Source organism: Zalophus californianus, chromosome 6 (genome assembly GCF_009762305.2).
Source record: "Zalophus californianus isolate mZalCal1 chromosome 6, mZalCal1.pri.v2, whole genome shotgun sequence".
NCBI classification, from domain to species: domain Eukaryota; kingdom Metazoa; phylum Chordata; class Mammalia; order Carnivora; family Otariidae; genus Zalophus; species Zalophus californianus.
Window position 1 is genome coordinate 105967812 of NC_045600.1, and position 20388 is coordinate 105988199.

General features: G+C 53.9%; 1 protein-coding gene across 13 annotated transcripts in view; it reads right to left on the minus strand.

The window, feature by feature from the left end:
* MEGF11 (multiple EGF like domains 11) overlaps window positions 1-20388 on the minus strand; it is a 350367-nt gene that overhangs the window by 32526 nt on the left and 297453 nt on the right. For all 13 annotated transcript variants that reach the window (XM_027569507.2, XM_027569514.2, XM_027569510.2 and 10 more), the window contains 3 exons: window positions 6914-7034; window positions 5762-5925; window positions 4441-4543 (listed from right to left, as the gene is read on the minus strand). In XM_027569507.2, coding sequence (XP_027425308.1) covers window positions 4441-4543; window positions 5762-5925; window positions 6914-7034 — 388 coding nt within the window. The remainder of the gene's footprint in view (window positions 1-4440; window positions 4544-5761; window positions 5926-6913; window positions 7035-20388) is intronic.

The following is a 20388-nucleotide window of genomic DNA, read 5'->3' on the forward strand; positions in this document are numbered from 1 at the left end:
CAGACGCTTAACGACTGAGCCACCCAGGTGGCCCTGCCTGGAACGTGGATTTTAGATCATAAGTGCACATACGTGTATGACAGAAACCAACACTTTGCAAAATGACATCTTACTGTCACTGGAGGTGATGCACTCTGATGTTTTCTCTGCTCTGCGATGTACTCTATTAAGAAAGAGGAAGAAGGCCTACATAATCTTTTGGAGCTGAGATAGAGCGAATATGTACTGAGGTGATTACAGCCCAAAGGCTAAGAAGGAATTTCAAAAGGCCTGAGGCTGGAGGCCCCAGCTCTGGGGTGGGGTTTCCTCTTGGGCAGAAATACTTCCAGTCTGACATGCATTAGGCGAACGGAAGGCGTGGGCCCAGGAAACTGGCTCGGCTCGGGAAGGCGAACATCAGAGGCTCAGAGAAGAGAATTGGTTTAAAAATCATGTCTGCCTTGTTACAGGGACAGGGATTACGCAAAAGAGACAGAAAGAGGGAGGAAGACTCTCAGGCCCAGCGAAGAGAGCCAGCCCGAGCAGCAGCAGGAGAGCAGTGGGACCAATTTGGAGGCAGGCTGGAATTGTACAGCCCACCCGAGCCCGTGGGAAAGGGAGGAGAGGGCTGAGCAGCCAGAGAGAGCAGAGAGGGAGGGGCCGCAACAGGGCTTTACTCATCCTCCAGCTCTCGTCTAGTCTAGCGCCCACATTCCCTCCCTGGCCTCCCTCCCGGGGACATCTCAATTTGGCAGCAGGGCGAGGGCTTTCGATGCCACTCTCTGAGAAATGAGGCCTCTTTGTGGAGGGAGGGAATCTGGCTGGCCCGCTTCACCCCTTGATGGAGGTCTCGCCCGGTGCAGTTTCAGGTGCTCAAGGGGCTAACACCCGGACAAAGCCCGTGCACGGACCCGAGGGGAGCCTGGGGAAGTGAGAACCACAAGGCTGCTCAAAGCTTTGGATACAACTTCACGTCTCCCCTTCTCTGGCAACACAGGAGCTGTGACCAAGGAATTCTTCTGTGGGAAAGCCCGGATCAGGCTGCGGGCCGAGGGACTCTGCTGTTCCCAGGAGGCACCCTGCCACCTGACAGGGACCTCTGATCCTATCTGTGCCCCACGTGCTCACGTAGTCTGACCAAGGCACACGGGTCACACTGCTCTTTCCTAAACCCGTCTGCACACCCTGCTGTAATTAATGAAACCCAATGCATGCAAAAGCCCCCTTGAATTCATGGCAGCTTGTTGCTATCGAGTGTTCTCCCAATCAACGGATATTTAAAACTACAGCTACTCTCGTGTGGGACCCTCAAGATGTTTTCACGTCCCAAAAGGGTTCTCTTTCTTGGGGATTGAGAACCATGGCTACAAGGTGATCATGCAGATGGCAGGTGGTGGCAAGGGCTCACTGTTTTTAGGATCTGGCAATTATTATATTCTAGGCCTGGTTCTGTGGGAGTGGGGCCCCTGTTGGAGGTTTTCATATGTTCTAAGAACTCCCTGGAAGTTAAGACACTCCCTGAGTGGGGAGAAGGGTCTAGGGTTTCCTACTGCGTGGAGAGCCCCGGTTCTACTGGAGTGCTCAAAGGGGCTGCCCCTTGGCCTGTGAGAGGGTCTTCCAAGCACAGCTTCTGAAGAGACATAGCTTCACCAGTTACCTTATCTAGGCCCTGTTTTCCCTAGTTAAATAGGGATAATAATCCCCCTCAGAGGTCCTTCCCTGTCTTATCCCTAGGGAATCTCCCTGCTTTATTTTTCAGGACCCCCTACACATCCATGTTGATGGGTAAAGCTAGGCTAAGAATCCACGTAGCGTGACCTCAAGTCCATGCCACGAGGCCAGCAACTCAGCAGTCTATATCCTTCAGGGTTTGCTTAGGGTCCTCCTTCTCCAGGAAGCCCTCCCAGATGTCTGCTCAGGGATTCAAGCATCTATTGGGTAGTCAGTGGCATACAGCTTTGTCCCTGCCTATTATTTGAATGTTTCATGCATAAGTCTTATCTCCCCTGCCAGCAATTTGAAGGCAGGGAACGTGGCTTATTGACACTTTGACCCTCCTTATTTGGTGCTCCTGGTGGACAGGATGCCTTCTTGGTTATCTTTGCTTCTCTGGTGCCCAGCATGGTGTCTGGCACAAAACGGGCGTCCAGGGACCATTGCTGTTATTGAATTTTGCTATTTAACGCTGGGCCCGACACAGTGCTGGATACATGGTAGTTGCCAACTAAGGACCTGATGATTGCTTGAGTCAATAAATGCTAATTGAATGAATAGATGGCTCCTTTTTACGATGCAATTCCATGTCCCCATCCTATTGGCCCTAATGCCCCGAGACCCTGGACAAGTCCCTTTCCTCATCTGTAGTCTGAGGAGGTTAGAGTAGATCACCTTGGAGGTTCCTTCACTTCAAGGGGAAAAACTCATATATGGTTACAGCCCAGCTTCTTTCAATTTACTTCAATAGACATTTACTAAACACCTGCTATGCATAGGGCAAAGTGAATGAAACATGGTGGAACCTGTCAAAATCTGTGGTTTGTGTGGGCAAGGGGAGAAGACCTGCACGTATTTAGGGCAGAGCAAAGCCACTGTTGAGCCAAGGCATGAGCAATATGCCAGGAGCTGGGAAGTCAGAGACAGACTTCTTGGGGCAGGGGTGGGTGGGGAGGGTTCACCGAGTGGGAGTCTGGGTCTTATGCCTGCATCCCCTCCTTTCCCTGCCTTGGTCCCCTTTTCCATTACAAACCTCAGGACATCAGTCACTCCTTTGAAATGACTTCAGGACCATATTTGGGAAAATTGGCTTTATATGAGAACAGCAGAGGCCTTGCTGAAAAGTTGCCCATCAAAGACAGAATTTTTAAGCACTAGCATTAAAATCTTATCAGCGGCTCACTTGAAATTAAGGCCATGAAAAATTAAAGCGGATTTCCACTTGGCTCCAGCTAGGAATCTGGGGGGCCAGTGACTAGGGTATGAGCCTTACTCTGTACCACGAGGCCGGGCAGGGGAGCCAGGTCAGAGATGCTACCGAGGAAGCAATATCCCTGGGCTTTCTGCTGCTCAGACACTTTCTGGTTGTGGAAAACAGAGGCTGCTCAGCAACCTGGTGTGAACGATTATCTGAAGACCCACACTGCCAGGAACGCCTGTATCTCTCCCTCTGCCCACCACCTTGGGACTGCATGCATTCACCCAGCACAGCGTTATTAAGCACTTCCTGTATTCATGGGCTACATTTATAGAGCACAGCGCCATGCCCTGTTAGCACTTGCAGGTATTAACTCATTTAAACTTCAAAATGACCCTATAATTGCAGGGATTATAATTATCTGCATTTTATGGATGGAGAATTCAGGCCCTGAGAGGTTAAAGGACTCACTCAAGGTCACAAACCCAGGCAGTCTGGCTCCAGCTCTGTGTTCTTAACCACCATGTCATCTCTCGGTGGCAGGCAGTGGACACAGGGGTGAGCAAGGCCCGCCCTGCCTCCAGAGAGCTGATGGTCTAGTTGAGGAGGCAGATAATAAAAAAATACTCAAATGACTGTTCAGTGACAATGGAGGTAAGTATGGCAAAGAGAAGAGTGTAGGATATTACGAGAACTCATAAGAGGGACTCTTACATAGTCTTGGCTGGGTGGTAATGGGGAAGGGCATCATCAGGTGCAGAGAAAAGGAAAGAGCAATGCCTGTGGAGAGAAGGCACACACAAAGGCCTGGGGTCAGGAAGGTGGTCGGCCCAGGTAGCTGCAGTGTAGTGAATGATGGGAGGGGGCAAAAGGGAGGTGGCAGAGTTGGGCGGGGGCCAGGTCAGAGGGACCCTGGGCCACTGTGAAGATTTTGGATTTTCTATAAGTGCCATGGGAAGCCACTGAGGCACTCTGAGCAGGAACTGATGTGAATGGAGCTGGGGTTTGAGAAGTTCACTCTGGCCACCATATGCAGAATGGATGCAGCTGGGCAACAGGGGAGGCCCAGAGACCAAGGAGGAGGCCAGGGCAGAGCCAGCTGAGAGATGGTCCTTGGAGGACCAGGATAGCAGCAGTGGGATGGGTTTGCCATGTGCTTAGGAGATAGGCTGACAGACACATATAAGGGACCAGGAGTGTGAGGCTGGGCTACGCGGAAGGTCCCCGTCCCCCTCTCGACCATATCCTCCAAGAATGCAGATTAAGCACCTGTGCTCACCATGTATTAGCCTCTGTCTGATTTTTTACTGGTATGTCCCTAGCCTTTAGAATGAAGCCTGCACATACTAGGTGTTCAATAATTGGTTTGCTTGAACTGTAGGGAACAGAGAACTGAGGCCCAGAGGAGAGAAGGGAAACGTGCATGCATAAGGAGCAAGAAGAAGTGAAAGAGAAAGAGAAAGAACAGTCAAGAGAAGTAGAACACCTAGAACCTGGTTTCCCAGGCCCTGGGTGGGGGCGGGGGGCGGCGCAGTGGGGGCGGTGGCTACCTGTCCATCCGGCAAGACAGCAGCAGTGGCCCGTGACAGGATCGCAGCCATCCGCGTGGCTGCAGTCACAGCGCTCACTGCAGTTCAGCCCAAATGTGCCATCCTGTGGAGGGAAGGGGACAGAGAAATGATCAGACCTAGACTCCCAGAGCTTCACACACTTCTGTTAGATTTTGATAACAAAAGTGAGCCTCTGCCCCATGGGGATTTAGAGAGACTGTGGCCAGAGCGGAGTGGGAGCACTTTTTATCACTGGTGAGCCACATAGCCACGAGGCCATGCCAAATAATTCTTTGACTACATTAACAGAAGTATGGGGTTTGGAAGGAGAGGGTGATGGTCTTGCCCTACTTTTTTTTTTTTTTTTAAGATTTTATTTATTTGAGAGAGAGAGAATACACAAGCACAAGCAGGGGGAGTGGCAGGCAGAAGGAGAGGGAGAAGCAGACTCCCCGCCGAGCAAGGAGCCCTATGTGGGGCTCGATCCCAGGATCCTGAGACCATGACCTGAGCCCAAGGCAGCCACTTAACTGAGCCACCCAGGCACCCCGGTCTTGCCCTACTTCTTGATGGTTAAGCTCAAAGGGGTGTAGTTAGTGATTGTTAACTAAAATTGTAAATGAGAATGCACTTTGCAAATCAGAATGCATTGATCACATGTGAAGAATGACCGATTTGTTCTTTGTTTCTAGGGAAGACGGATGGTGGCAACCGACATCTGCTGCGTGCTCATTAGGTATCAAGAGCCTTTTATCACTCATTTCTCCTAATCCTCACAGCAGATCTATGGGATGGTTCCATTATATTCACCATTTAATGATGAGAAATAGGGTCAGAAAGCTGAAGTAACACGTTCAAGGTCACATAGTTAGGATGTGGCAAAGTCAGCATTTGAACCCAGGACTGCAGGCCTCGTTCAACAATACCATATATTGGTTGGTTTAACGTGTTTGTCTCTCAGACTAAGATCCGGTGATTAAGTCTGGGTGGCTATCACTGAATAGTGCTTGATTTTGCCCTCTCATACCCTGATCATAAAATTATCGAGGAACAGCCACTCTGAGGGATTGGTAAAGGCTGTCCTGTAGCACTGTGTTGGGAATGATTCTGAGGCTGCCTCTGGGCTCAGGTCAGTGTGCCAGGGTCGATTAATAACGTTGACCAAGCACAGCAAGGGGGGAGTGAGGCCAGGGTGCTACGCCTGCCAGATATTTGCCATTTTATAGATGCAAGACCGGAATCCAAGGGTCCCACTACCGAGGCCAGTGCTCTTCTCTGCACACCTCTGCGGGAGAGGGGGAGAGGGCTGTTGGGCACTCACTGGGCAGGGCAGTTCGCAGGTGTCTCCGAGCCAGCCGGCAGTGCACGAGCAGGAGCCATCTGCGGGGCTGCAGGCTGCCCCGTTGGCGCAGGCGCAGCTCTCGTTACAGTTCAGGCCCCACGTCCCGCTGGGACACGGCAGGGTGCAGTCCAGGCCTTGCCACCCTGAGGCGGGGTGGGGGGGAAGGGTCTGTCACCTCTCCGTCGGGGCCCCGCACGGCTGGCTTTCTGCCTACTCCCCCAGCTCTGTACCTGCCCCCTAAACCACCGTTTCTCTGATCACTGGGTTAGAGCACACATTCCACATGGAGTCGGCTCCAAAACACAGCAGGGCTGTCAGGAGACCTAGGGCCAGCCCGAGGGGCTCCTCCTTCCTGGTTCTCACTGCTCTTGCTGCAGGTGCATGATCCCACCTGGGACAGGGCACCAGCTGAGATGGGGAGGTCTATCTCTGCCTGGAGTGGGATCAGGAGGCTTATTTTAGGGCCCTTTGTTCTTAGGACAGGCTGGTTTCCCCGTTCTGAGGCTGGTCATTAGCCTGTTTGCTCTCAGATCCATTTCCCCCCTTCCCCAGCTCTGATCGGTGTCACAGGAGGCTGGTCCCTGCAGCTGCATATCCCCGGCTTCCCCCTCAGCTGGCTCCCAGGTGGGCTTCACCACGGGAGACCTGGCCCACAGACTGGAGGTGGGGAGCAGGAGAGACACCTTTGTTGGCCTTGGCAAGGCCTCTGATGGTGGTGTGGGCTGGGTCTCCCCATGTTCCACTGCTGTCACGCAGCCCCTCTATCCACGTCCCAGCTCTCACCAGGTGGCCCTCACTCCCAAGCTCTGGAACACCACTTCCTCCATCTGTCCCTCCCACCCTAGGAGTGGTAGCAGCTTCTCCCCCCCACTTGTGATCTCTGGTTTGTGCACTTCCTTCCCCTCGTGTGCTCCCCCAGCAATTAGAACGCGATTGTAACTAATCCCCTCTATTACATTCCTCCTACTGAAGTCCCTGGCCTGGGTTTCCTTGGCTGGGACCTGATCTCTAAGCTCCCTGACCCTGCGTGTGGGTGGATGAGGCAGGGACAGCCCAGACTCCCTAGCCGGCAGCCCACCTGGGCAGTGCGCACATCTGAGGGGGATGGGATTGGGCAAGAAGGCACATCACCTTCCTTGCAGGTGCAGGAGCCATCCACGGGGGAGCAGGTACCACCGTTGTTACAGCCACAGAGAGACGAGCAGTTGGGGCCATAGGTTCCTGTGGCACATGGAACTGCACAGTCCTCTCCCTGGAAGAGGAGGAGGTGAATTTTGGATCAGACGCTGTCCCACGCTGGGGGGCTTAGGGGAGGCAGAATAATGCCCTCCCCTCCAGCCCCCACAAAAGATACCCATCTTCTAATCCCTGGAACCTGCAAATATGGCACCTTATGTGGCAAAGGGGACTCTGCAGATGTGATTAAGGACCCTGAGATGGGGAGAGTATTCTAGATTAGGCAGGTGGACCCAATTTAATCACACGAGTCCTTAAAAGTGAAAGATGACTAAAGCCGGTCCTCCATCAGCCTGTGTTGACCTTGAAGATGGAGGAAGGGGGAACACAGCATAGGGAGGTAGCGGCCCGTGAAAGATAGGAACCACCCTCATTTTAGAGCCAGCAAGAACATGGGGACCTCGGTCCTACAACCCGGGGAACTGAATTCTGCCAACTTCGGAATGAGCAGGAAGTGGATTCTCTCCTGGAACCTCCAGAAAGGACCACAGCCTGCAGACCTTGACTTTAGTCCGATGAGACCCAAACCTGACCTACAGAACTGTAAGATAATAAATCTGTGTCGCCTTAAGCTACTAAATGCATGGTAGTTTGTCACAGCGGTGATAAGAAACTAATACAGTGATTGTCACCAGTCGGGGGAAGGGTCAGGCTTCCTGACTACAGCTCCAGGTGGGCAAAGCCCCCGTGGAACTGGACCCCCGAGTCTGTATTAGGTCCCAGCAGCACAGAATGCAACCCTTTGCCTCTCAATATTATTTGACTCTCACCAACGACCCCATGACACAGATAAGACGACTCTATCCCCATGTACCTGAACCTCAGAGAAGTTAAATGTAGACAGTCATAGTTAATGTCTACTGAGCGCTTTCTCAGTATCAGGCGCTTTCGTACAGCATCACGTTTAATCCTCACAAGACTCGCCAGAGACTGTTGCCTCAGCATTATTCCCATTTTATGGATAAAGCAATCGTATGGAGAACTTAGGTAACTCGGCCCAGGTCAGGGCGCTAAGAACGGTTGATCTCTACTGGCACCCAGGCTGGTTGCTTAGCCATTCTGTTACCAGCTGTCATAAACTGGCTTGCCCAGAAAGCATTGTCCGAGATGGAGATTAGCGAGCTCTTGAGAATGGCCCCCATGGGGGCAAGGGAGGCAGGACGGGACAGAGGGGGATCCTGCACCAAGGTGGCTTCTGCTGATCTGCCAGGAGGCTCTGAAGCTGCAGTGGCCCTTGGAATCGTCCAGCCAGCAGAAAGGGAGGGAGGACCTTTCTACCCCACGCCCCTCCCCGACAAGCACTGGCTATCTACCGTCCCGGGGAAGGAGGCATGGTTTCAGACGAATTGGCCCCCTCTGACTGAGAGGGATGCAGCCAGGAGCCCCTGTTTCCTGAAGCCAGGGAAGGAGTGGTGCCTCAGGCCCAAAGGGTGAATCTGAGGGGCACACTACGGCGTCCACTACACCAGGTCTCCGGGGGTAGGTGATTCGTTCCAGGGAAGGGTTCAGAGTGGGGGCAAGGGACAGGGCAGCGGGGACCAGGAATGGCGACGTCAGGGGCCTTGAGGGGTGGGAGCATGTCAGCTCACCAGAGAAGAGTGAGGTAAGGGCAGTCCAGGTGGGAAGAGTGTGACAGGAGTGCGGAGGAGCGTGAGAGCTGAGAATGTTCTAAGGGTGGCTGGGGGAGGGGTTTGTGTAGGGAAAGGTGAGGGGGGATATTTAAAGGGGAGTTGGGAGCCTTAAATGCCAGGTAAGGGGGTTTGGGCTCTCTTCCTTCCCCACCTCAGGAGCCCACTTTTGGGGCTGTCTGCTCTGAGCAGGTGGTCACTAGAAGTTGGAGTCCTTCACCAGAAGACTCCATGGTTCCCACTCTATTCTCCGCCAGTCCCTGGCAGGCCCTGACCAGCTGGAGTCTGCAGCACTCCCATTACCCAGAAAACTCTTAACTTTCCCAAGACTATAAATAGCCCCTAGGAATATATTTAAGCTCTGAGGGCCTTGGCCCGCTTGCAAATTGCATGCACAGCTTATAAGTTTCTCTGCGTGAATTTACTTCCAGGGAGAGGGGTTTCTCTCCTGATCTCCTCATTAGTGTCTCCAGCCCCGGTCCTCCCAGGGGGCCTCCAGGGGCCTGTGAGCCCAGCTGCGAGTCTGCTGATGGGGCTCAGAGAGGACTCTCCACCCTGGCCCTACTCCAGGGGGCAAGATGCAGAGTGCCCAGCTTGGAATATCTGGCCCCCAGAATGTTACACCAGGGCACCATTTCCTCCCAGCGAAACCCATGCAGGAGTATCGACAGCTTGAGGTCGCCAGGCTGAGAGGACTTTCTCCTTCCCAGAGAAGGAAACAGAGACTCAGTGACTTATCCAGGGCCCCATGGGGTATTCGTGAGGAGAAAGGAGAAGGCAGGGAAGGAGGAGAAAGTATCAGATCTTCCTTCCGGAGAGGTGGCAGAGCCCTGTGGTTAGAGAATGGACTCTGGTGCCATCCTGCTTCTGCCACACTTACTCACTGCATGACCTTGCCCACTTAACTACTCTGGGACTCAGTTCCTGCATCTGTAAAATGTGAAAAATAACGTCCCTACCTCGTGTGATTGTTAAGTTATATCTCAAGTAGAGAGAACCGTGCCTGGCAGGTAGAAAGTGCTGCAAAAGCTGTTATTATTGCAAAGAAATATCGCTTATGGAAGGAATACACAAAACTCTGCAAGGTTTAGGCATAAGGCAGCTCTGGAGGAGGGATCTATCTCTCACTCAATGAATCATGCTGGGCCCTGTGCGGTGGAGGAGGGCTGGTGCTCACAAGGGCAGGAATCCTAGCTTCGTGCCCCCAGGTTCACCTTTTGCTACCCGCTACAGGCTGGAGCCCTGGCTCTCCTCCTCAGAGCTGAAACAGGCACACACCAGGGGCATGGTCTTGGGGGACAGAATGACCGCCCACTGAGGGGCTACTATGTGCCAGGAGCTCCTCCAAACACTTTCCATTTGTTAGCTCCCAAGAGCAAAAAATCCAAATAGGGAATTGAGCTGTTTCTAAAGTGAAGGGATGTGAGCGTGCAACAGCTAACTCCCAGCACCCCCTTCTTCCACCCCGCTGTCCTGACTCCTGCCTGGTTCACACTCCTCAAGGAGCACAAGTACTAACAGGTAAACTTTATGTCCGATTCCCTACTTCTGGCCACTGAGCTGAGCGTCAGGCCTGGTCTATAGTTGATTGGCTGTCTCTGGTGATTGACATTCACAGCAAGCCAATAATCAGCCTAACCTGTCCGATTTATTTATTTATTTATTTTTAAAGATTTTATTTATTTATTTGAGAGAGAGAGAGAGAGGGAGAGCACAGATAGGCAGACTGGCAGGCAGAGGGAGAGGGAGAAGCAGGCCCTCCACTGAGCAGGGAGCCCGATGTGGGGCTCGATCCCAGGACCCTGGGATCATGACCTGAGCCGAAGGCAGACGCTTAACCGACTGAGCCATTCAGGCGCCCCTAACCTGTCAAGATTTAGACTAACAGCTCTGCCCACCTCCGGCCATCCCCTGGCCAAGGTGGAGTGATTTCCATGCTGCCCCAGGTACCGGCTCCCAACACACAGGCCATCCTCTCGTGCACACCTCCCCAGATTGGGGGACCACTAACAGGCTTTAATCACGAAGGCCTGCGAGGGGCTTGAGTCTACAGGGTATTTGTGTCTACATATGCCTAGGTGGTCAGTGGGTACACCTAAGAGTGTGTGTGTGTGCACGTGCGTGCATGCGTGTGTGCTTATGTGTGTGTCTGGGGGTATCCGTTTACCTGCCTGGGTGGATTTGGGTAGAAATTTGTGACTCCTTCCTCATCTCCCGCCCCCCCCCCGGCCCTTGCTGTGTTCCCTCCCCAGTCCTGCCCTCATGGGAATGGGTGCATACACAGCCACCACCATCTGAGCACACTGGGGGTCCTGGTTGGCTCATGTGCCTGCCTCTGCCCTAGGCTGGGGGGCTCAGGGAGACAGGGATCTGGTTTTATTCATGTCTAGATTCTCAGGGCTTGAGCCCTGTTGGTTCATAATGGGCCCTCAATAAATGTTGTTGAATTGCAATGCAATGTTTGTGCGTACACGCAGGCTTCTCCTGTGGACAACCAGAAGGACTGGCTGGGCACCTTCCATATGCTTTCTCTCTCCTGCCAGGCAATTCAACAAACGCTCGCTGCATGGGGCCAACTCTGAGCCAGCCCTGGCTGCGGGATCCGGGGGCTCCCAGGATGCTGAGACTCTCCGCCCTGGAGCAGCTCCCAGGCAGCGTCCACACAGGCACACTCCTGCCCGTGTCCAGAGGTGCCCATCTATCTAGGCACAGAGTACAGGTAGTCCATAGTGTCGCGCAGATGGCTGAGGGGCCCTCGTGGGCCCAGGTTCCGTGGCTCCCATCACACAGAGGACACGGAATATTGTCTAGTCTAAGACTTGGTCCTGTGCTACGGCACTGACTCTGGGCCTCTCTGGGGGCTCTTGTGAAAAGGGAAAGCCAGGCCAGATCCTGCCCCAGCCCTGCCCGGCCAGGCTGAGGCTGAGAAGTCCAGCTGGAAAATTAATCTGTTGGCCGCCAGGGCGTCCGCTCAGGGAGACGAGGCCCCCTGAGCCGAACAGGATGGTAGAGATGACTAAGCCCAGGGCCTTCAGGAAAAGGAGACTGCGAGCCAGAGGGCCAGGGGCTGAGACCCGTGGTGGGCCAGTGCTCCTTAGGAGACCGGCTGAGGCACCACGTCCTGTCTGCTCCCCCCCCCGCCCAGCCTTGGCCCAGACCAGCCCTGAACCCATGTCTGTTGATCTTTCCACACTCGGGGGGTAAGAACAGGACATGAGGCCAGGCTTGTGAGCACACATCAGAGGTGAAGTTGGGGAGTTTGCATTCGGCATCTCCCATGCCTCTCGTAGCTTAGCACTCGCACCCCCACTCCCTCAGCAAGGAGCACCCCCAGGCCCTGGACGGAGGCTGTCCCCCAAGATCCCTGTCCAGCACATCTCTCACTGCTGTGAAGACAGTGTTCTCTTCTGATGGACTTGTGTTCATGCTGGGTAAAATACAGGCCTTGGTTTCCTGTTCGATTATATGCGGTTATCAAAATCAATCCATCTCCCCGACTTTTCGCCACCAAGGACCCTTGTGAGTATCCTCCCTCTAAAGCCCTCTCAGTCTGAAAGACGCTGCTGATCCTCTGTGCTGGTGTCTAAAGCCAGTCACGTACTGAACAGGTGCAATTTGGCCAGTGACCACATGCCATGTGACTCAGGTGGTAGCATCTTGTCCACCAACCATGACCTAGAAATTCCGATGATGTCACCTACAACCAATCAGAGCTTCTGAAGAACGCACGCTAACCTGAAACATCACATTGACTTAATTTAATTCTAATTAAAAGCAAAAGAAAAACCTTGGTGTTTTAGTTTGCTTCATCACAGGTAATGAAAGGCTGCCCGTAGGCTCTGTGAAATGTTCAAAACCTCTCTTGGCAACCTGCTGCAGCCTTCGCAATGGTCTAGCTGGGAACCACTGGCTGGGTTGTCTCTAAGGGCCCTTCAGCTCTGACTCTCTGAACATCTTCTCGCCTGCAGCAGGGGTCTTAGCCCACAGGAGGGAAGAATGGTAGGAACGGAGGCCCAGGGCTGGGGAGTCCCCCTGGGGCCCCACCAATCACACCAGCTAGGTGGCCGCCTCCTAATTCATGGCCTGGGCCTGACCACATACCATTCATAACACGGGGCGGGGGGGGACAGCCCATGGTGACAGCGCTGGAAGGACTTTGGGAATCACCTGGTCCAGCTGCCTTGTTCTACACGTAAGGAAACTGACGCCAAGAGAGGGGAAGTGACTTGCCCAAGGCCATACAGCCAAAGCCAGGCAGGGGAGGGGCCGTGGGACTTGAATCTCTTGGCTCCCATTTCGGGCACAGGATCCTAACAGCCTAGATGGAGTGAAACTCTCAGAGAGTCTACGCTGCCCCTGCCCATACTGACCGCACACCAAAGCACACAGCGTCCCCAAGACATGGCCCTGACCTCGAGGAAGGGCCGCCTGCTGAGGCCCAGATGCTTTGAGCCTTTCCCAGCACCTGGAAGTTGGTGCCTGAGTATTCTTACATCCTTTTCTATCCCCATCTCACCTCCACACAGCCCACATCCCGCAGCCCCGGGAAGGGTCCCTGAGGTTCCAGCTCCCGCTGGGGGGCGGGGGGGGGGCGGGGAAGACTGCCAGTCCCGCTCAGCGTCTCCACTCTGTGAATGGAGGACGGATGGGAGCACCTCCTCCCATCCAAAGGCCTGTTAATTATAGATGCAGCTCTGGCTATTAACATCTTGAACTTGATTTGAAAGAGCTACTGTCAGACTGGAACCCCTGGAGCTGGTCCCGCTAAAGAGATGCAAATCTCCCCTACTCCTTCCACCTGCCTTCTCGCACAACGTGGCAGCAGCGGCCCAGACCCCAGTGGGTAATGAGCTATATGTTCTATTAAATTTGTTTCAAACGCTGTTAACTGAATTTTCTCCCCTGCAATACGCTACTTTGTAGTTGGGCCCTGTTTGGGAAAATTAATCAGCAGCTGGGCTTCTTATGTGGATCATCCATTTTGCTTGCAATGGGCCAGAGGTTAATGAGTATTTTTTGGAGTGGTAGGAGGAGGGGGATGGGAAGTGGTTGACCCTCCCTCTCACAAAAGAAGGAGGTAGTGTTAGTGCTGCAAGTTCCTCTCCGGGTCCCCCTTAAATATGTGGGTAGGAGGCAGGGGGAACAGAGTGGAACTGGGTTCTCTAGATCCAGGCCGGGGCAGTGGGTATGCCCCTGCCAGCCTATGGGAGCTCAGCAGGGAGGACTCTGGGACAGCCAGCCAAGACCCACCTGTCTTCTTGCTGGAGAAGTATCATTGGCTTAGGCAAGAGAGGGCCCTGCACCTCGGGTCCGAATACATGGGTGTAAGGCAGAAGCACTAGCTCATGGTGACGTGGCCTCACGCATTCCATCCATTCAGTCCAGAGACCTTTGCTGGTTGCTCCCATTCCTTTCTCTCCTCTACTAACCCTGGAAGTTCAGGGCCACCAATGCAGGCTGATTTTGGTGTCCATCATCACGTTAATGCCAGCAGCACCCATGTGGAGTGTGCTTTGTTCCTTCCAAAGTCCCCTCCAGGCAGGTGTCCGCTCCTTGCCAAGCAGAGTACCAGGGCTGTGCCGCTGGCTCCCCCCTGCCCACCCTTCTCAGTCATCCCCACTCCCAGCTCCCAGGCTCAGGCAGTGGGAGTCGCACATAGGGAGCCTCATTTATGATTTTCCAGGGTGAAAGAATGACACATGGCCCACAAGGCAAAGAGAGAACAGCGTGGACCGAACGCCAACCACAGAGGCCTCTCCAACGCAGAGCAAACCTCACTGGACCTCATTAGCGTGTCACTGATGAAGCAGCAACTGACAGTGGATGCATGTTGGGGAAAAGAAACTCTGCATAAGGCATGAAGAGCAGAGGGTCAGAGAGATGAGAGGGAGAGAAGGGTGGAGGCCACTTGTCACATCCATTCCCATCCCCGCCTCCCCATGCTGAGGTGGGTAATGCCCAGGGTCATTCTGTCTGGCTCCCGAGGGGGATGGGTGGAAAAGGGCTGAAGGTTAGGCCTGGAAGCCCTCTCTCTCTGTCTGTCCCAAATGAACCGGCTGTCAGTGACCTGAGGCTGCTGTGTACAGCTGTGCAGGCTAAGCACTGCACAACTCTAGAGGTGCCATTAACATGACAGTCATCGTAGTTTGCGTGTACATGACATCAATTTCCTGGCAGATGACGGTAGAATGTCTCCAGAAAGGGATGCCTTTTTTAAATCTGCACAAATATGCTAACTTTGACCCCTCAAGAGTCTTCTCTGGAGGAGCACAGACACCTTCTAATAGTTCTTAGACAGATACCAAGCTATTTCAGGGAGACCTGAGAGGCAGTGAGTGTGGTCAAGGAAGGACATTTGGGCTCAAGTGAAAGCCAGGCCGCTTACTGACCGCAAGACTGGGGGTCCTCCTGGAGACTCAGCTGCTGTCTTGGTAAAACGAAGTGTCCCTTCTGCTCTGCATTGCTGCCCTTGTCCCATCTGTAAGTCCGAGAGTCTCTTCTGGGCTCAGAGAAAGAATCACAGGCTAATGAGGGCTTACTGAGCACTGGTCAGAGGTCTTTGCATCTTGCCAGGCGACCCCCAGGTCTAAGGTCTCTGTGGCATTCTTGCATGCATAGTGGGCAGCCCCCACAGAGGGAGAGCAGGTGTGGGCAGGACTCTGGTCCTCACCACTGTCCACAGCCCTGCACCCCTACAGACAGGTGGATGCATTGGCTTAGGACAGACTGCTCCCCTAGGGCTGCTCCCTTGGTACCAGCCTGTGCCTATTGCCCTCTGTCCCCTTCTGTTCTTCTAATAGCCCTGCAGGGAAGGAATTACCTTCCCAGAGAAAGAACCACCCTAGAAAGAGGCTAAACCGAGACTGGAGGGCTCACCCTCCCCTAAGTCACTGTGGGGAAGGGCCCGACCGACTCCATAGACCAAGCTCTCCCCTCGGCCTGGCCGCTTTGATGGCAGACAGGACAGCAAATGCTGGGGACCCAAATGTCCTGGGCGCCTACTGAATGCCACGCCCTGTACTAGGTGGCTTCCTACACATTCGTTTTAAACATCTGTTGCTGGTGGAGGCAGAAATGGCTACCAGGGGCTTCCGGTGGGCAGTCTTTGGGAACATTTGTATCTTGTGTCAGGAGACTCCTAAAACCTCAAAGCCTTTAAAACTTGAAGGAATAGGGGCTCAGTCGTTAAAAAGTCTGCCTTTGGCTGGGGTCCTGATCCCAGGGTCCTGGGATCGAGCCCCTCATCGGGCTCCCTGCTCGGCGGGAAGCCTGCTTCTCCCTCTCCCACTCCCTCTGCTTGTGTTCCCTCTCTCGCTGTGTCTCTCTCTGTCAAAAAATAAATAAAATCTTAAAAAAAACCAAACAAACAGAAAACCAAACTTGAAGGAATAAAGCTAAGACGGTGGAATAACAGGCCATGGGAGTGAGCGTGGGCCCGGGGCGTGTGCCAGCATCCATCAGATGACGCATATCCCCTGAAAGGGCGCCGGGTACAGTGGTGACAGCGTGACACCGCTGCTGGTGACCGGGCATGCTGTCAGCATCGCACACGCGGACGGCCTCAGCCCTCAGCTCCTAGAACAGCTTCGCTCTCCCACTCTCGTCCTCATATCCCCCCCCCGCCCCTCCCCCTGCGCCCAGGCCAGTTCCTGTGCTCCCGGAGGGACTGGGGGTGGGGAGGATCAGGGCCTCCGCTGCAAGCCATCTGAGGACAGGACAAGGCTCCCCTGCAAAGGCTCTGGGCAAGCCCCGACAGCATATGGCCCAAGTCACTCTGCATTAGGTTTCATGATTTCCTTAGTGGTTTTAAAAAGTGCCAGCAAAACACTGCTTCTTACCTGCCGGGAGACCCTATTGTGGGGCATTAGGGGAAGTCTTCATGAGCTTAGAGGAGAGAGTTTGCAGAATACGGAGTGGGGCAGGGGCACAAGATGAGACTAGCACGGGAGGGCTACCTCCCTACTTCCAGATGTTCTGCAGGCTGTTTCTGGTGAGCCTGTGTGCATGTGTGTGTGTGTATGTGCACGCGCGTGTGCATAAGCAGTGGTATACACTCATGATGCACGTCATGTGAACAGTACATGTAGGCCCCACATATACAAGATGGACAAATGCTTTGCAGGTGGTGAAGAGCAGGCCAGGGATGGGATTTATGCCTATTGTCCCAGGGTCTTGATTTGGATGGTAGCTTATTGGGGCCCCCAGGTGTGGTCCATGCAGTGTGCAAGTCTGGTGTGTGTTCTGTCTCAGCGGTGTGACGGCTATGGGGTAAGCTTAGCATCTGCGTGTCAGACATTTGGGCCGATTCTGGCCATAGAGCCCCAAGGGTGATTTGTACATGGGAGCTCTGAGTGTGGTGTGTATGGTACAGACATGCTGCATCCATGTGAAGGGGATTGGATATACAAAGGGTGCATGCATGTGTATTGCAGGACCCAGATCCTCTGAGGTGGTGGCTGAGTGGTATGTGCCTTGGGCAGTGGCTTGCAGAGCCTGAGTCTCAATATAGTGACAGCAACAATGTCCCAAGTGGGAACCAGATTATGGGAGACAGAGGGTCCTACAGATGCCGATGGGGGGTGTTTACCAGGGTCCAGGCAAAGCGTGGCATATTCATGATTTAGGGGATGCTTCTAAACTACCCGTGCATTTATTCAATGAATAGTTACTGATCCCACTCTGTTCAGGAGACTGTGCCAGGCCTGGGAGGGCCCGCAGTGAGGAGGGAGACGTGGGGGGGCAGGGTGGGGGTTAGGGCAGGGACACAGGGATGAATCAAACAGACCCGCTCCTGGCAGCTGTTGAGATGACAGAGACATCTACAGTGTGCCACCAGAGTGGACGTGCCACTGTACTATGGACAGGTTACGTCCCGGTGGGAAGAAAGCAAGAAGTCTGCCCGAGAAGGGGCAGCGGAGCTGAGCCTGATGCTGCACGGGCAGGGTTTGGCCAGGAGGGTAGAGAGCAAGGGCATTCAGAGAAGTGGTAGATGGAATGAAGGCCTGGTGGCAGGGCCGTGCACGGGTGGGTGGGCATCCAGGGTAAGGCAATTCTGTTAGGATTTGCTGGAGCACCGGGTCTGAGGGGCCAAGGTGGGAAAGGAGCCTGGACGTCAGACCAGCCCACCCAGGAAGGCCTCGAGGGCCAGGCTTCATACTTTGCCCTAAAGGCAAAGGTGGGTCCGACAGCAGGTAAGGGACTCAAGTTTCCAGCCTATTTTAGGAACCCCCTTCCCCAAAGGCAGGAGTATGGACCACTCTTTTCTGGGTGAGAGAGGCTGAGAACCCAGACTCAGGCAAATTCAATAGCTTACTGATTGTGCAGTCAGTCATCAAAGAAAAAGTTCTAGAACTGACTGCAAAGAAAGAGAGGCCTTTTCTGGGGACCAGAAGCAGAGTGGAGATGGAAGAGGCTGCCCCTGCTGCCCACACCATCCCCCTCGCATCCCCCAACGGCAGATTCTCTGCACCTTTCTAAAGCTGGTGCCCTATGGATTTTTCTGGCTCTCGGAGGTTTCTCAGCCAACTTCTCATAGAATGCTTCACTACACATAACGTGGGCCTGGAATGTGCTCCCCGTTTAAGGCCCCGCGGCCTCACGGGGCAGGTTTGAAGGGAGGGTAGAGCAGATCTGGCCTCCCTGGAGGAAGGGATGGGGTGGTTTCCAGCCTGGGGCTGCAGGCCAGGGAAAAGAGGGGAGTGAGGCCTCAGAGGGAAATGGGGCAGGAGAGGCGTGTCCTGGCAGCATCTGCCTGGGGTTGGCTCAGCACTGGGCTCGACAGTGGGCAAGGCCAAGATGCTCAAAGCTGTGTAAACCATTCTGAGCCTGTCTCCTTGTGTATGAAATGGCAGCAGTGTCATCTCACCCCACGGGGCTACGAGAACACATGAGGTGATGGCTAGGAGAGCATTTGGTAATGGCAGAACTGTGGCACGGATGGGTGTCATGGTGGGGACCCGGTGCCCCATCCACACCACCACCGGCAAGCTGACTCTTTCCCTGGACTACCTGATGGATGCCTGATTGCTCTCCAATTTGATGCTACTTTCAAATTCGGCTCTGGTGGCTGGAGCACCCCCATGGCCCCAGTCAAGGTTTTACCCTGGTTGGGGGCGGGTAGGGTCGCGGCAAGGATCCTTTAGGGTTTGCCCACAGAAGAGGCAGGGCACAGAGGTTCCAACGGGCTCCAGAATCTGACTATTGGGTTTAGGTCCTGGCTCTGATACCTATAGAACCTTGGGCATTTTATTTTTTTTAGTTTTAATGGGGTATAACTGACAAACTTGGGGCAAGTTATTAACCTCTCTATGTCTCAGTTTTCCCATCTGCAAAATGGGGATGCTAGTAGGACTTTCCTCCAAGGGTAGTGGTGAAGATTAAATAAGTTGACCTATGTAATCTTCTTAGAACAGTGCCTGGCCCAGAGGAAGTGCCATAATGCTTTAAGCATCTTGACTATTACACATGGTCCATAAGAGCTCCGGCCACGGCAGATATAAGGAGAGATACTGAGATTTACCTGCGCTGGGCCACGTTCCCAGTGCTTGCCCTGTTTCCGTTTACCCAGTTGGGGAGCTTCAAAGTCGGTTTCCCCTGGCTCAAAGCCCACGCTCTCCCCACTGAGCCAAGCAGCCCCTACCTAAGAACCGCGGGGAATAATAGGAGCTAGCATCTACTGAGCACTTACTGTATGCTGAGTTCTCAGACAGTGATGTCCCCATCTCCCCACACAGGCTACGGAGGTCAAGGGCAGCACTGTTTTGTCACGCCCCTGCTCAGTGGCTCCCTCGTGCCTGCTGAATTCAGCACAGGCCCCCACCCTGGCGCACAGGGCCCTGCCTGCTCTGCTCCCACTCTCTCCCTCACATTCCCTCCATCCCTGGTCATCTGGGTAGTGTTTTTGGAAAGAACTTTTGACGGTTTTTTTTTTTTTTGCTTGTTTTTTTGGTTGTGTTTTGTGTGTGTGTGTGTGTGTGTGTGTGTGTGTGTGTGTGTGTGCAATTACCCCCATTGTTAGTTTCCTATTAGCTAACCCCACCTTGAAGTAATTTATTCGTGACCTTTTTCTGCAACATCTTTCATTTTCCAGACACAATCACATCTCTGGCAGGAATTCCTTCCCCTCCCAGGGTGCATAATTACTCCCGCAATTGGGATTATTGGTGTTAATGACTACATGGGGAGATGGCTGGGGAGGGGCCAGGCTGGGTGGGGTCTCGGAGCTGGAGGGCAGGGGTAGCAGGAGGGGAGTGGGTTCTTCCTTTATTCCAGACCTGCCAGCTTGGTGAGAGAGTCAGTCTGCGGGCCAGGGGCCTCTGCTCCTCTTCATGCCTCTGCGTGCACACTCCCTGGCCCTTCCTCCAGTCCTTCCCAGAAGTGCTTCCCTTCAGCTTGACATTGGCCCCCGGGAGACAGGGAACACCTGTCTTCGTAGAAGATGAAGTTAAGGCACAGAGAGGTGGGGTGACTTGGTCAAAGGTTGGAGCCCAGGTCGGCCTCCCTGCTGGCCTTCTCCTCCATACTGACCTCCCCTCCCTGCACCGCCGTCCCGAGGCAAGCACGGCCTTGGAGCCGTAAGCCTTGGGTTCGAGGCCCAGCTTGATGTCCTCACAAGTCACGTCACCCTGGACAAGACTTGTAACCGCTCTGCACTTTGGTTTTGTCTGTGCCATAGAGCTAAGGATTCTCGCCCTGCTTTCCTCACAGGAGAGCCGTGAGACTAACAAGCCCAGGTGTGAGGCG